The sequence below is a fragment of the Daphnia pulex genome, chromosome 8 (genome assembly GCF_021134715.1).
Source record: "Daphnia pulex isolate KAP4 chromosome 8, ASM2113471v1".
Taxonomy (NCBI): Eukaryota; Metazoa; Arthropoda; class Branchiopoda; order Diplostraca; family Daphniidae; genus Daphnia; species Daphnia pulex.
The window spans coordinates 14,156,837-14,172,615 of NC_060024.1; the positions used below are offsets into that span (position 1 = coordinate 14,156,837).

Genomic DNA, 15,779 nt, shown 5'->3' on the forward strand with positions numbered 1-15,779 from the left:
AAAGAATCAATAGAAACCAAAATCTTTCCCCCACGACTATTGCTGACCGCCGTCGAAAAAGAAAATCAGTTACGGAAGAAGATGTGCCGCTTGGAATCCGAATTTAATAGGTAACAGTTTCTAATTGTACCGCTAAAAACCTTCAAATAACTGAACATCTTTTTAATGATTTTGTACAGTTTTATACACGCGAGTATTACGGGATCAACTTTTCCTTCGACTGGCGTCCCCATCCAACCCTACATCTTCTCACGTAACGCAATCTTTATTTGGATACGATGCGGATGAATGGTTTCGTGGTTAGCAAGGAGATGATAATTCCTCTACATTTCTTCGCACTTAATTTTAAATCATTGAGTTTTGATTCTAGTCTTTTGCTCTAATTTAGTATTGAAATTGATGGGGCCAATTTTTCGTCTTCCAAGAAGGTCTCGGTTCTAGACGAGTAAAGGTTACCTGGCGGAATTCCAGCTTGATTGGCTTGATTAAAGGCTAAAACGGTGAATCACGGCTAGGGAAATGCTTTGGAAGGTAAGAGAACAAACAGTACTGCTGCGCCCGTCTATACTCGTTTACTGCGGAGAAAGTCATCGGTTGAATGACCAATCGAACGGAACTGCTGGCGATACGGGCAATCGTAATCTCACTTTTTTATTTTTTCAACTTTTCATTTCACAGATGTTTGGCTGCACGCGCTATACGCGGTGCACGTGAGAACCGAGAAGAGACGCACACACGAGGAAACCAAAAGTTTATGTTGTCGTCTAGAGTGTGCGACTTGATTTTTGTCGACCATCTGAGCCAAAAAGAGGAGAAAAAAGGCGATTGTTTGTTTCCGTAATTGTTCAGTCTTCGCCCAGCATTTGAATCAGCTCCTGTGGACGAAACAGGATCTCGTCTCGTCGCCACTGCATCGCTTTGCAAAGTACCCTTTGTGCAGTGATGATGCCCAGCTTTCTTTTACTGAGATTCGACACTGAAAAGGTAACCAATTACCCAATCATTAAAAATTAATTGGAACTATACAAAGACGCTTCTTATTAATTCACTTTAGATAATGCGTCGAAATTGGCACGTCTTGTTGTTCAGCTTTTGTGTCCTCGTGCCGCTCGCTTTGACAGGTAGACGTTTTGATTGTTTGGCTCACCAGGGGATTTGTTTACGATCAAATGGACTTTTTTGTTTTACAGGTTCCATATCGAGCCGACTGCTGGAAAAGAAATTGGATCCAGTGCCGACAATGCCCACATTGTCGATGGACAGAGACAGTTTGCGTTCGTTTTACAGACGCAGTCGGCCAGCTAGCAGCATGCGTCCAATGAAAAGCCCCCGGCCCGTTAGTTGGGGCCAATATGGTACGTTTTCCCTCGCTATACGAAATGTGTTGATTAACGCTTGGATTTCTATCGAAAGATGCTTGCGGTGGTAATATTCTGGTCCCCTTATCAAATGACCGGAATATCCTTATTGAGCAGACCTACAAATCAATTGATTTTCCTGCCGGACGAACCCGCCCGTTGGTTTGCTCTTGGAAAGTGGAGGTAAAAATGCCGGTTTATTTGTTCAGTCAATGAGGATTTTTCTAAAACTTTGCACCTCTGTTTTATTCACAATGCGCAGGTGAGCAATACGAACTGCAATCGCGGGCTGGTGACCATGACTGTAGATGAGCTCAGTCGACTGTCGGATGAAGAAGGATGTCTCAATGGATTTTATCGCGTTTCACCTTTCATGAAGGAAGCCAAGTATAATCAGCCTATTCGACATTAGTCATTGCTGCCTAATCTAATGATTCGACATCTTTTTCTTTTCTTTAAAGAATCTGCGGGCGTATTGGAACTGTTCCGCCTTTTCAATGGCACGTCGATGATCGACAGCCCGAAAATGTTACCATCAGCTTGAAACATATCGGCCTCAATGATGGCAATTCGGAAGGATTGTCGTTTACTCTAACAGGTGATGCGTTAGATATTTAATTAAAAAAAATGTTCAATGTGATTGCAATCTCTTTAATTTCAAAATTCCAATCAGGCGAATGTCTATCCAACGAAGTGAACGTGACCATTGACGGATCCACGATGAATTCCACCAGCCACTGGCTCGCGAGAAATTCAACCGATTACGGCGTCCCGATCGTGGTCTTCTCTACCGATGATTCCGGCAACGACATTTCAATGAGCAATAACTTCACGGAAAGGCAAGGAGAGAATTCCGAGATTCCACTAGCAACGACGACCATGTCGCCTTCGATAGTCACCATGCCGTTCAGCCTGGACTACTACCGCAGCCACAAATCGACCGTCGACCATCAAACGTGGGAGACTCCAACAACCGTCTCTCCAAACGTGTTGACCCGTAGCCCGGCCAATGCCAAATCGTCGGTAAGCGAAAAACCAGTTACGAAACGGCCTCAATCGACAACTAGCAAGAAGCCAACTACCAAGAAGCCGACGACTAAAAACACGACCAAGAAACCAACACCGAGAGTCTCATCGACCACTGCCCGCCCCACTACTAATAAGCCGTCCACAGCCCGACCTCCTTCGACGACTGTCCGACCAACTGCCGGAACAAATCGGCCAACCACTCGTGCTCCAACGAGCACCACTCGACCGCCGACTAAGCGGTCCTCGACTACTCGGTCCCCGCCCAAAACTACCCGCCCTGCCACCACAACTAAAAAGCCAACAACTCGCCCTAGGACGACCACCGCCAGGCCGACTACCAAACGTCCTTCAACTCGACCAACAACTCGACAGCCGGATGTTGATGATGATGATAACTCGGATATGCCGTGGCTGGTCCTGAAATCGCCTTCCTCTGGAGGCCAGCCCTTCTCGTCCGACATTTACCAGCAGAATCCAGTCAATACCCACGTGAATAAAATCGCTCCTATGCCCATCAACGAGAATGGCGAGATCCCTTGGCTCATTATGAAAACTCCCAATCACAATCAGTTGCTGCCGAAAGTTCAGCCGGTTGTCAGTTCTTCGTTAGTTACCAAACGTCCAGCTACTAAAACTACCAAAAAGCCGAACAAAAAACCCAGCAAAAGTAAAAGTAAAAGCACAACGAGCCAACCAAACGTAAAAGGTCGTCAACCAAATACCTCGGCCAGTCCCCCAACATGTCCTCAGAGTCCAGTTTGTCCGGTATGTCCAGTTCAGCCGAGCGTGTCATCAGATTCCGGCCTCTCATATATTCGTCGTCCAACAATGGTTCATTCCGTTAGTTGGGATCAATACGGTATGATTTTCATCACGCGTTGAAATGTCGAGAACATTTTATAGATAATAGTGTGTTTGCCCGTTTAGTTTGAATGGTTTAAACGCTATTGGTTTTAACAATCAATTTGCATATCTACTTTGTACTACTTTCAGATACTTGCGGAGGTACCATCAATGTTCCCTTGTCTTTTGATCGTCTCTCTTCGTACGAATCGTTGCATTTCCCTGCCGGACGCAACTTCCCATTGTCCTGCACTTGGAATGTTAAGGTATAATCAAGTGATGATTCCCTATTATTTTCCCCCTACAATTTAATCAACTGTTTTTTAAATTAAAAAGGTGAGAAACACCAACTGCACGAATGGCCGTGGACGGATAACGTTGAGAGTTGATGGGCGCAGCCGACTGGCTGACGTCAAGGGATGCACCAAGGGATATTACACCGTTTTCCCGTTCATGATGCAAGCCAAGTACGTGTCGCACGTCATTTGCTTAATATTCACGCCCATTCATTATTATACGACTCGTTATTACGAACAGAATCTGCGGTCGAATCGGAACTGCCCCGCCCCTGCACTGGTATATTGACGACCAGCAACCCGAAGATGTCACGATAGTTATGGAGAACATTGGACTCGACGACGGACGAGCTGAAGGTTTCTCGTTTAGCCTTCAAGGTGACGAGAATAAATTTTTATAAAACTTTCGATGGGTATAGTAACGGCTTATAATTTGATTAGGTGAGTGTATTCCGAGCAAGCCGGATGTCAAGAAACTGGACGTTGTCATTGACAATTATTGGTCTCAAAATCGATGGATGAGTCGTGTCTTGGAAGACTTTAAAAGTGGAGACGGCCCTAGAGTTCACATTCCTGGCGTATTTGGCCTTGGCACCAGCTCGGCCTATTCCGAAATTGAACCCGACGAACCGTACGACGACTCTTCGTTTTCCAATTCCGTCGGCCACAAGGATGAGTTTGCACCACCAACAGTCACCCAACTGCAAGCTCCCCAAACCGGCGGCAATCGTTCCTCGACCAATGCTTATCCAGCAGCCACTCATTTTACCGTGCAATCCTCTCAAATATTGGCTCCCGATCGTCCGTCGGCAGTTCCAGTTTCATCGAACTCGATTCCTTCCGTTATCATTCGCCAACCGTCGACAACTGTGAAGCCGTCTACTACCACCAGAGCCCCTGTTAGTACAGTCAAGAGTTCCTGGATCAACTTTTACGATTCCTACGAGTCGGAAACTGGGCCACTTGTCCACACTTCGTCAACCACAACAACCACTGTTCGTCCTTGGACTCAAGTTATTCCATCGACTTCAGTTCCTCCAGTTACTCGACGTCCTGCGACTAGCGCAAGGCCAGCGCCCACCAAAAGCCCCGTCATTTTCAGCCATAGTCCTGAGACCCCCTGGCTCATATTGAAATCTCCCAATTCAACCCAGCAGTCCTGGTCGGACATATACTCCACTTCCGATTTCCGCCTCCCGTCGACTACCGCACGGCCCAGTAGCATTCGTCCAACTACACAAATTCCAACCACAACGGCCCGTCCATTTACTAAACGGCCATCTCTTTCGAGCCAGACCATCAGCTACACACCAAAAGGTAATCTATCGAATCAATTCTATTCATCACTGGCCGTTTATTTCTCATCTGCGTGTAAATAGTCCCTAAAATGACGACGACGACCAGCACCCGACCCCCTAGAACACCGTCAACAACACCAGAGCCGAGTGTGGGCATCCAGGCTGGATTTTACAACACGGAATGGCACACTGACAGCTCCTCAACTTTCGTGCCAACTGTCAATGGCGGTCAACTGCGTCTAGGTATTAAATCGAGCACAGTCAATGATTTTTCTGAAGGCGGAGTAGAAATGATTGAAATGATTTGATTCTCACGGCAGATACGTGCCGAGGCAACGTCTTGGTCCCCCTGTCAAGTGATCCAAATTCGCATCAAGAGTTTATCACGGTCAAATCGACTTGGTTCCCGTTCAATCGCATCACTCCTCTCATTTGCTCTTGGAATGTCAAGGTATGTCGAGTCGTTTAACTGCTGGGCTTCATTTCGCCCGTTTATTCCCTGTGGACTAATACTACTGCGCCTATACTTAGGTGAGCAACAACTGTCGTCGCGGAGTCGTGACCATGACGGTTGACGAACGCAGTCGACTGGCCGATGATGAGGATTGTTTGAGAGGCTATTATCGTGTGGCTCCCTTCATGAACGAATCCAAGTAAGTTACTGACTCTATTCGAATTGCTTTACACGATTCTGAAATGATTTGGGATTGATTCTTTACTTTCTCAAAAGAATTTGCGGCCGTGTCCATACCGTTCCTGCCTTCCAGTGGTACGTCGACAACCAACAGCCGGAAGACGTCACTATTATCTTGAAACATGTCGGACTCAACGATGGTTACTCCGAAGGATTGGCTTTCACCCTATCAGGTCAGTCAGCAAGTTCAACTGTTTGATTTAGCCGAATCTCAGTGATGACGAAAATTTCATTGACGACAAAAAAATAGGCGAATGTCTGACAGACGAATCGGATTTGACGAAAAGCAAAGCCTCCAAATCTTACAACAGCTGGATGCAGCAGCTCGCGAGTCAATCTCTAAACCTGGGAGTCCCTACGGTGATTAAAAATGATCAACAATTCTAATTTACTGATGATATAATCATTTGTATTGGATACTTAATAGGTCGTCTTACCGGATGTGTATCAACCGTCCTCTGGTGATTACCCACAGTCGAAAACCAATCCAGGGGATAATCTCTCAGCCAAAGAAAACTTTATAACTCCTCACCAGACTAGTACCTACTCCCAAATATCTCCCGACTCGATCCTGTCCTTGTCGTCATTTTACCCGAACGCAACGTCCGATCCTACGATTTTTTCGGATGCTTCCGACGAAGATCTCGAAGATCTTTGGCTCATTCTACAATCGCCCAGCTCCAAGCAGTCCTTGCCGAGCTCTAGCGAAGAAGAATCCGATGACGTTAGCCTGGAAGTTTCCAAGTCGGCCAATATTCCTGTCGATGACGTTTTCGATGACGCACTGTCCTATATAACGAGGCTTTTGAATGAAACCAAAAAGATACGCAGTCCGTTGAAGAAACATCATTAGCATTCCCAAGATGTGTCGTCTAAATCTCGGCTCAAGTCACATTTTCAAACTTTTGAAGCATAATATGTTTCCGACAAGTGTCTGAATATTCTAGGTTCATGCCAAGACTATTCATTCGTAGTTCGTACAGAGTTATTTGATTGCTTGTTAGTGGCTTTTTACAGACATTTTTTTTTTAAAATTATTATTCGCGATCTTTTGGTATTCGATTCTTCCTGAGCGGTGTCGGGGTTCATTCTTAATCCAGGGATTCGGTTTGCAATAATCTGACGAATGACTTTGTACATACCCTTCATTTTTATTTGCGGTGATGTGTTATTTGGCTAATTCCTTGAACTCAACTCTGGTGTATTTCATGAGAATAAAATGATTAAATGAAAATGAACAACTGTTCAAAATTTCACCTCAAGTCTAGGGCAGTTTCGACTTTCGAATTGAACCAGTTTGATGGTTAATAATGATGAAGGATCAACTTAGGTAGTAACGATTTTCAAGGATAAAATCTTTTCTCAAATCTCAACAAATTTGTTTTCAATTCTACAAGAGCAGACGAATTTTGCGAATCACAACACAGTGATATTAGCTTTCCAAGCGAACACGTTTCGAATAAGCATTAACACATTTAACTTTTCGAAAAAAGCATTAATAAAATAATTGAAATGTAATGAAAATGATCCGACCAGTAGAAGGGCGTTAAAATGTAATTTGAAAGTTTTAACATAAGTGCCATCTATTGACAACCACTGCAAAATGAAAAAAACCCATAAATAACTTATTCATGTAGTTCTTGACACGAGGAACACGAATATCGGTTTTTAAAAATTATCCGACCAGTAGAAGTGCTTCAAAACTCAATTCAAAGTTTCGACGTCAGCGCCATCTTTTGACAAAATTAAAGTAGCTCAGAATCTTACCAAAATACACTTAGAAGATGCGTCTGGACACGAGGAACACGAATATAGGATTTAAAAAATTATTCGGCCAGTAGAAATGCTTCAATACGAAGTTTACAAATTTTCGATTGCAGCGCCGTCTACTCAACAGTAAAAAAACCTCATTTTCGAAAGTGGCGCCACCTATTTGAAAATTAAAATAGCTCAGAATTTAACCAAACTACACTTAAAAGATGCAAGAATAAGTGTGTTTCACATGGTTCTGAGCAGTAGAAGTGCCCTTTTCTAAGTATTGAAATCAGCGCCACCTGGTGGCAAGTTTTGGAACTAAATTTTATTTTGATCGCATCGTGCTCAGCGTGAAATTCTGATCAAGAATATGTATGTTTCACATGGTTCTGAGCAGTAGAAGTGCCTTTTTCTAAGTGTTGAAATCAGCGCCACCTGGTGGCAAGTTTTGGAACTAAATTTTATTTTGATCGCATCGTGCTCAGCGTGAAATTCTGATCAAGAATATGTTTGTTTCACATGGTTCTGACCAGTAGAAGTACCTTTTTCTAAGTGTTGAAATCAGCGCCACCTGGTGGCAAGTTTTGGAACTATCAGCGCCACCTGGTGGCAAGTTTTGGAACTAAATTTTATTTTGATCGCATCGTGCTCAGCGTGAAATTCTGATCAAGAATATGTTTGTTTCACATGGTTCTGAGCAGTAGAAGTGCCTTTTTTTAAGTGTTGAAATCAGCGCCACCTGGTGGCAAGTTTTGGAACTATCAGCGCCACCTGGTGGCAAGTTTTGGAACTAAATTTTATTTTGATCGCATCGTGCTCAGCGTGAAATTCTGATCAAGAATATGTTTGTTTCACATGGTTCTGAGCAGTAGAAGTGCCTTTTTTTGGTTAAATCTATTGCCACGACATGATGTCGTGGCGCGACGGTCGAAACTGTCTATTGCCACGACATCTGTCGTGGCAATAAAGAGAAAATTGTCTATTGCCACGACACGCCACGATACGCCTATACTTCCTCTCTAGTCCCTCATGTCGTGGCAATAACACGAAATTTGTCTATTGCCACGACATAATTTTTTTTTAAATTCGACATTCACGCATGTTAGGTTAGGTTAGGTTAGGTTAGGTTAGGTTAGGTTAGGTTAGGTTAGGTTAGGTTAGGTTAGGTTAGGTTAGGTTATATATCTCAAGTTTTTTACACGAATATTTCACTAATGGTAGCCGAATGGTCAGCGATGAATGCCACCATGCGATAGCATGGCGTTCGATTCTCCGTCGAGAGGGTAATTTTTTATTTGGAGATTACAACAAAGGTTGAGTTTCACGGGATAATTGACAAGAAAAATGATGCGGGAATTATGCACATTTAGTTTTACCCTATTTAGTAGTTTTCCTAAACATCTTCTGTGGAACTTAGTACGAAAACGCATGTCGTGGCAATAGACAAAATTCGTGTTATTGCCACGACATGAGGGACTAGAGAGGAAGTATAGGCGTATCGTGGCAATAGACAATTTTCTCTTTATTGCCACGACAGATGTCGTGACAATAGACAGTTTTGACCGTCGCGCCACGACATATGTCGTGACAATAGATCTAACCCCTTTTTTTAGTGTTGAAATCAGCGCCACCTGGTGGCAAGTTTTGGAACTAAATTTTATTTTGATCGCATCGTGCTCAGCGTGAAATTCTGATCAAGAATATGTTTGTTTCACATGGTTCTGAGCAGTAGAAGTGCCTTTTTCTAAGTGTTGAAATCAGCGCCACCTGGTGGCAAGTTTTGGAACTAAATTTTATTTTGATCGCATCGTGCTCAGCGTGAAATTCTGATCAAGAATATGTTTGTTTCACATGGTTCTGAGCAGTAGAAGTGCCTTTTTTAAGTGTTGAAATCAGCGCCACCTGGTGGCAAGTTTTGGAACTATCAGCGCCACCTGGTGGCAAGTTTTGGAACTAAATTTTACTTTGATCGCATCGTGCTCAGCGTGAAATTCTGATCAAGAATATGTTTGTTTCACATGGTTCTGAGCAGTAGAAGTGCCTTTTTTTAGTGTTGAAATCAGCGCCACCTGGTGGCAAGTTTTGGAACTAAATTTTATTTTGATCGCATCGAGCTCAGCGTGAAATTCTGATCAAGAATATGTTTGTTTCACATGGTTCTGAGCAGTAGAAGTGCCTTTTTCTAAGTGTTGAAATCAGCGCCACCTGGTGGCAAGTTTTGGAACTATCAGCGCCACCTGGTGGCAAGTTTTGGAACTAAATTTTATTTTGATCGCATCGTGCTCAGCGTGAAATTCTGATCAAGAATATGTTTGTTTCACATGGTTCTGAGCAGTAGAAGTGCCTTTTTTAAGTGTTGAAATCAGCGCCACCTGGTGGCAAGTTTTGGAACTATCAGCGCCACCTGGTGGCAAGTTTTGGAACTAAATTTTATTTTGATCGCATCGTGCTCAGCGTGAAATTCTGATCAAGAATATGTTTGTTTCACATGGTTCTGAGCAGTAGAAGTGCCTTTTTTTAGTGTTTAAATCAGCGCCACCTGGTGGCAAGTTTTGGAACTAAATTTTATTTTGATCGCATCGTGCTCAGCGTGAAATTCTGATAGAATATGTTTGTTTCACATGGTTCTGAGCAGTAGAAGTGCCTTTTTCTAAGTGTTGAAATCAGCGCCACCTGGTGGCAAGTTTTGGAACTAAATTTTATTTTGATCGCATCGTGCTCAGCGTGAAATTCTGATCAAGAATATGTTTGTTTCACATGGTTCTGACCAGTAGAAGTACCTTTTTCTAAGTGTTGAAATCAGCGCCACCTGGTGGCAAGTTTTGGAACTATCAGCGCCAACTGGTGGCAAGTTTTGGAACTAAATTTTATTTTGATCGCATCGTGCTCAGCGTGAAATTCTGATCAAGAATATGTTTGTTTCACATGGTTCTGACCAGTAGAAGTACCTTTTTCTAAGTGTTGAAATCAGCGCCACCTGGTGGCAAGTTTTGGAACTAAATTTTATTTTGATCGCATCGTGCTCAGCGTGAAATTCTGATCAAGAATATGTTTGTTTCACATGGTTCTGAGCAGTAGAAGTGCCTTTTTCTAAGTGTTGAAATCAGCGCCACCTGGTGGCAAGTTTTGGAACTAAATTTTATTTTGATCGCATCGTGCTCAGCGTGAAATTCTGATCAAGAATATGTTTGTTTCACATGGTTCTGACCAGTAGAAGTGCCTTTTTCTAAGTATTGAAATCAGCGCCACCTGGTGGCAAGTTTTGGAACTAAATTTTATTTTGATCGCATCGTGCTCAGCGTGAAATTCTGATCAAGAATATGTTTGTTTCACATGGTTCTGAGCAGTAGAAGTGCCTTTTTCTAAGTGTTGAAATCAGCGCCACCTGGTGGCAAGTTTTGGAACTAAATTTTATTTTGATCGCATCGTGCTCAGCGTGAAATTCTGATCAAGAATATGTTTGTTTCACATGGTTCTGAGCAGTAGAAGTGCCCTTTTCTAAGTATTGAAATCAGCGCCACCTGGTGGCAAGTTTTGGAACTAAATTTTATTTTGATCGCATCGTGCTCAGCGTGAAATTCTGATCAAGAATATGTTTGTTTCACATGGTTCTGACCAGTAGAAGTGCCAATCAATGCCACCTGGTGGCAAGTTTTGGAACTATCAGCGCCACCTGGTGGCAAGTTTTGGAACTAAATTTTATTTTGATCGCATCGTGCTCAGCGTGAAATTCTGATCAAGAATATGTTTGTTTCACATGGTTCTGAGCAGTAGAAGTGCCTTTTTCTAAGTGTTGAAATCAGCGCCACCTGGTGGCAAGTTTTGGAACTATCAGCGCCACCTGGTGGCAAGTTTTGGAACTAAATTTTATTTTGATCGCATCGTGCTCAGCGTGAAATTCTGATCAAGAATATGTTTGTTTCACATGGTTCTGAGCAGTAGAAGTGCCTTTTTCTAAGTGTTGAAATCAGCGCCACCTGGTGGCAAGTTTTGGAACTATCAGCGCCACCTGGTGGCAAGTTTTGGAACTAAATTTTATTTTGATCGCATCGTGCTCAGCGTGAAATTCTGATCAAGAATATGTTTGTTTCACATGGTTCTGAGCAGTAGAAGTGCCTTTTTCTAAGTGTTGAAATCAGCGCCACCTGGTGGCAAGATTTGGAACTAAATTTTATTTTGATCGCATCGTGCTCAGCGTGAAATTCTGATCAAGAATATGTTGGTTTCACATGGTTCTGAGCAGTAGAAGTGCCTTTTTCTAAGTGTTGAAATCAGCGCCACCTGGTGGCAAGTTTTGGAACTATCAGCGCCACCTGGTGGCAAGTTTTGGAACTAAATTTTATTTTGATCGCATCGTGCTCAGCGTGAAATTCTGATCAAGAATATGTTGGTTTCACATGGTTCTGAGCAGTAGAAGTGCCTTTTTCTAAGTGTTGAAATCAGCGCCACCTGGTGGCAAGTTTTGGAACTATCAGCGCCACCTGGTGGCAAGTTTTGGAACTAAATTTAAAATTGATCGCATCGTGCTCAGCGTGAAATTCTGATCAAGAATATGTTTGTTTCACATGGTTCTGAGCAGTAGAAGTGCCTTTTTCTAAGTGTTGAAATCAGCGCCACCTGGTGGCAAGTTTTGGAACTATCAGCGCCACCTGGTGGCAAGTTTTGGAACTAAATTTTATTTTGATCGCATCGTGCTCAGCGTGAAATTCTGATCAAGAATATGTTTGTTTCACATGGTTCTGAGCAGTAGAAGTGCCTTTTTCTAAGTGTTGAAATCAGCGCCACCTGGTGGCAAGTTTTGGAACTATCAGCGCCACCTGGTGGCAAGTTTTGGAACTAAATTTTATTTTGATCGCATCGTGCTCAGCGTGAAATTCTGATCAAGAATATGTATGTTTCACATGGTTCTGAGCAGTAGAAGTGCCTTTTTCTAAGTGTTGAAATCAGCGCCACCTGGTGGCAAGTTTTGGAACTAAATTTTATTTTGATCGCATCGTGCTCAGCGTGAAATTCTGATCAAGAATATGTTTGTTTCACATGGTTCTGACCAGTAGAAGTACCTTTTTCTAAGTGTTGAAATCAGCGCCACCTGGTGGCAAGTTTTGGAACTATCAGCGCCACCTGGTGGCAAGTTTTGGAACTAAATTTTATTTTGATCGCATCGTGCTCAGCGTGAAATTCTGATCAAGAATATGTTTGTTTCACATGGTTCTGAGCAGTAGAAGTGCCTTTTTTTAAGTGTTGAAATCAGCGCCACCTGGTGGCAAGTTTTGGAACTATCAGCGCCACCTGGTGGCAAGTTTTGGAACTAAATTTTATTTTGATCGCATCGTGCTCAGCGTGAAATTCTGATCAAGAATATGTTTGTTTCACATGGTTCTGAGCAGTAGAAGTGCCTTTTTTTAGTGTTGAAATCAGCGCCACCTGGTGGCAAGTTTTGGAACTAAATTTTATTTTGATCGCATCGTGCTCAGCGTGAAATTCTGATCAAGAATATGTTTGTTTCACATGGTTCTGAGCAGTAGAAGTGCCTTTTTCTAAGTGTTGAAATCAGCGCCACCTGGTGGCAAGTTTTGGAACTAAATTTTATTTTGATCGCATCGTGCTCAGCGTGAAATTCTGATCAAGAATATGTTTGTTTCACATGGTTCTGAGCAGTAGAAGTGCCTTTTTTAAGTGTTGAAATCAGCGCCACCTGGTGGCAAGTTTTGGAACTATCAGCGCCACCTGGTGGCAAGTTTTGGAACTAAATTTTACTTTGATCGCATCGTGCTCAGCGTGAAATTCTGATCAAGAATATGTTTGTTTCACATGGTTCTGAGCAGTAGAAGTGCCTTTTTTTAGTGTTGAAATCAGCGCCACCTGGTGGCAAGTTTTGGAACTAAATTTTATTTTGATCGCATCGAGCTCAGCGTGAAATTCTGATCTAGAATATGTTGGTTTCACATGGTTCTGAGCAGTAGAAGTGCCTTTTTCTAAGTGTTGAAATCAGCGCCACCTGGTGGCAAGTTTTGGAACTATCAGCGCCACCTGGTGGCAAGTTTTGGAACTAAATTTTATTTTGATCGCATCTTGCTCAGCGTGAAATTCTGATCAAGAATATGTTTGTTTCACATGGTTCTGAGCAGTAGAAGTGCCTTTTTCTAAGTGTTGAAATCAGCGCCACCTGGTGGCAAGATTTGGAACTAAATTTTATTTTGATCGCATCGTGCTCAGCGTGAAATTCTGATCAAGAATATGTTGGTTTCACATGGTTCTGAGCAGTAGAAGTGCCTTTTTCTAAGTGTTGAAATCAGCCCCACCTGGTGGCAAGTTTTGGAACTATCAGCGCCACCTGGTGGCAAGTTTTGGAACTAAATTTTATTTTGATCGCATCGTGCTCAGCGTGAAATTCTGATCAAGAATATGTTTGTTTCACATGGTTCTGAGCAGTAGAAGTGCCTTTTTCTAAGTGTTGAAATCAGCGCCACCTGGTGGCAAGTTTTGGAACTATCAGCGCCACCTGGTGGCAAGTTTTGGAACTAAATTTTATTTTTATCGCATCGTGCTCAGCGTGAAATTCTGATCAAGAATATGTTTGTTTCACATGGTTCTGAGCAGTAGAAGTGCCTTTTTCTAAGTGTTGAAATCAGCGCCACCTGGTGGCAAGTTTTGGAACTATCAGCGCCACCTGGTGGCAAGATTTGGAACTAAATTTTATTTTGATCGCATCGTGCTCAGCGTGAAATTCTGATCAAGAATATGTTGGTTTCACATGGTTCTGAGCAGTAGAAGTGCCTTTTTCTAAGTGTTGAAATCAGCGCCACCTGGTGGCAAGTTTTGGAACTAAATTTTATTTTGATCGCATCGTGCTCAGCGTGAAATTCTGATCAAGAATATGTTTGTTTCACATGGTTCTGAGCAGTAGAAGTGCCTTTTTCTAAGTGTTGAAATCAGCGCCACCTGGTGGCAAGTTTTGGAACTATCAGCGCCACCTGGTGGCAAGATTTGGAACTAAATTTTATTTTGATCGCATCGTGCTCAGCGTGAAATTCTGATCAAGAATATGTTGGTTTCACATGGTTCTGAGCAGTAGAAGTGCCTTTTTCTAAGTGTTGAAATCAGCGCCACCTGGTGGCAAGTTTTGGAACTATCAGCGCCACCTGGTGGCAAGTTTTGGAACTAAATTTTATTTTGATCGCATCGTGCTCAGCGTGAAATTCTGATCAAGAATATGTTTGTTTCACATGGTTCTGAGCAGTAGAAGTGCCTTTTTCTAAGTGTTGAAATCAGCGCCACCTGGTGGCAAGTTTTGGAACTATCAGCGCCACCTGGTGGCAAGTTTTGGAACTAAATTTTATTTTGATCGCATCGTGCTCAGCGTGAAATTCTGATCAAGAATATGTATGTTTCACATGGTTCTGAGCAGTAGAAGTGCCTTTTTCTAAGTGTTGAAATCAGCGCCACCTGGTGGCAAGTTTTGGAACTAAATTTTATTTTGATCGCATCGTGCTCAGCGTGAAATTCTGATCAAGAATATGTTTGTTTCACATGGTTCTGAGCAGTAGAAGTGCCTTTTTTTAAGTGTTGAAATCAGCGCCACCTGGTGGCAAGTTTTGGAACTATCAGCGCCACCTGGTGGCAAGTTTTGGAACTAAATTTTATTTTGATCGCATCGTGCTCAGCGTGAAATTCTGATCAAGAATATGTTTGTTTCACATGGTTCTGAGCAGTAGAAGTGCCTTTTTTTAGTGTTGAATTCAGCGCCACCTGGTGGCAAGTTTTGGAACTAAATTTTATTTTGATCGCATCGTGCTCAGCGTGAAATTCTGATCAAGAATATGTTGGTTTCACATGGTTCTGAGCAGTAGAAGTGCCTTTTTCTAAGTTTTGAAATCAGCGCCACCTGGTGGCAAGTTTTGGAACTAAATTTTATTTTGATCGCATCGTGCTCAGCGTGAAATTCTGATCAAGAATATGTTTGTTTCACATGGTTCTGAGCAGTAGAAGTGCCTTTTTCTAAGTGTTGAAATCAGCGCCACCTGGTGGCAAGTTTTGGAACTATCAGCGCCACCTGGTGGCAAGATTTGGAACTAAATTTTATTTTGATCGCATCGTGCTCAGCGTGAAATTCTGATCAAGAATATGTTGGTTTCACATGGTTCTGAGCAGTAGAAGTGCCTTTTTCTAAGTGTTGAAATCAGCGCCACCTGGTGGCAAGTTTTGGAACTATCAGCGCCACCTGGTGGCAAGTTTTGGAACTAAATTTTATTTTGATCGCATCGTGCTCAGCGTGAAATTCTGATCAAGAATATGTATGTTTCACATGGTTCTGAGCAGTAGAAGTGCCTTTTTCTAAGTGTTGAAATCAGCGCCACCTGGTGGCAAGTTTTGGAACTAAATTTTATTTTGATCGCATCGTGCTCAGCGTGAAATTCTGATCAAGAATATGTTTGTTTCACATGGTTCTGAGCAGTAGAAGTGCCTTTTTTTAAGTGTTGAAATCAGCGCCACCTGGTGGCAAGTT

The 15,779-nt window shown here is 42.7% G+C and overlaps 1 protein-coding gene across 1 annotated transcript; it reads left to right on the forward strand.

Moving 5' to 3' along the window:
* The first annotated feature begins 9 nt into the window (after positions 1-9).
* LOC124200418 (mucin-5AC-like) lies at positions 10-6,752 on the forward strand. The gene is made up of 19 exons (XM_046596641.1): positions 10-110; positions 180-531; positions 679-984; positions 1,055-1,121; positions 1,191-1,355; positions 1,414-1,541; positions 1,621-1,745; positions 1,820-1,956; positions 2,032-3,246; positions 3,381-3,496; positions 3,567-3,697; positions 3,768-3,904; positions 3,968-4,843; positions 4,906-5,067; positions 5,145-5,275; positions 5,356-5,477; positions 5,555-5,691; positions 5,769-5,878; positions 5,946-6,752. Exons 3-19 carry the CDS (start codon positions 943-945, stop codon positions 6,369-6,371), a joined length of 4,227 nt encoding a protein of 1,408 aa, XP_046452597.1. The 5' UTR covers positions 10-110; positions 180-531; positions 679-942; the 3' UTR covers positions 6,372-6,752.
* The last annotated feature ends 9,027 nt before the right edge of the window (positions 6,753-15,779 follow it).

Bases quoted from the DNA above. Each gene is read 5' to 3' on its own strand.
- LOC124200418 (XM_046596641.1), top strand. From the start codon at position 943: ATGATGCCCAGCTTTCTTTTACTGAGATTCGACACTGAAAAG. The intron at 1,122-1,190 runs GTAGACGTTTTG...TTTGTTTTACAG, and splicing joins CGTGCCGCTCGCTTTGACAG to GTTCCATATCGAGCCGACTG. The intron at 5,068-5,144 runs GTATTAAATCGA...TTCTCACGGCAG, and splicing joins TGGCGGTCAACTGCGTCTAG to ATACGTGCCGAGGCAACGTC.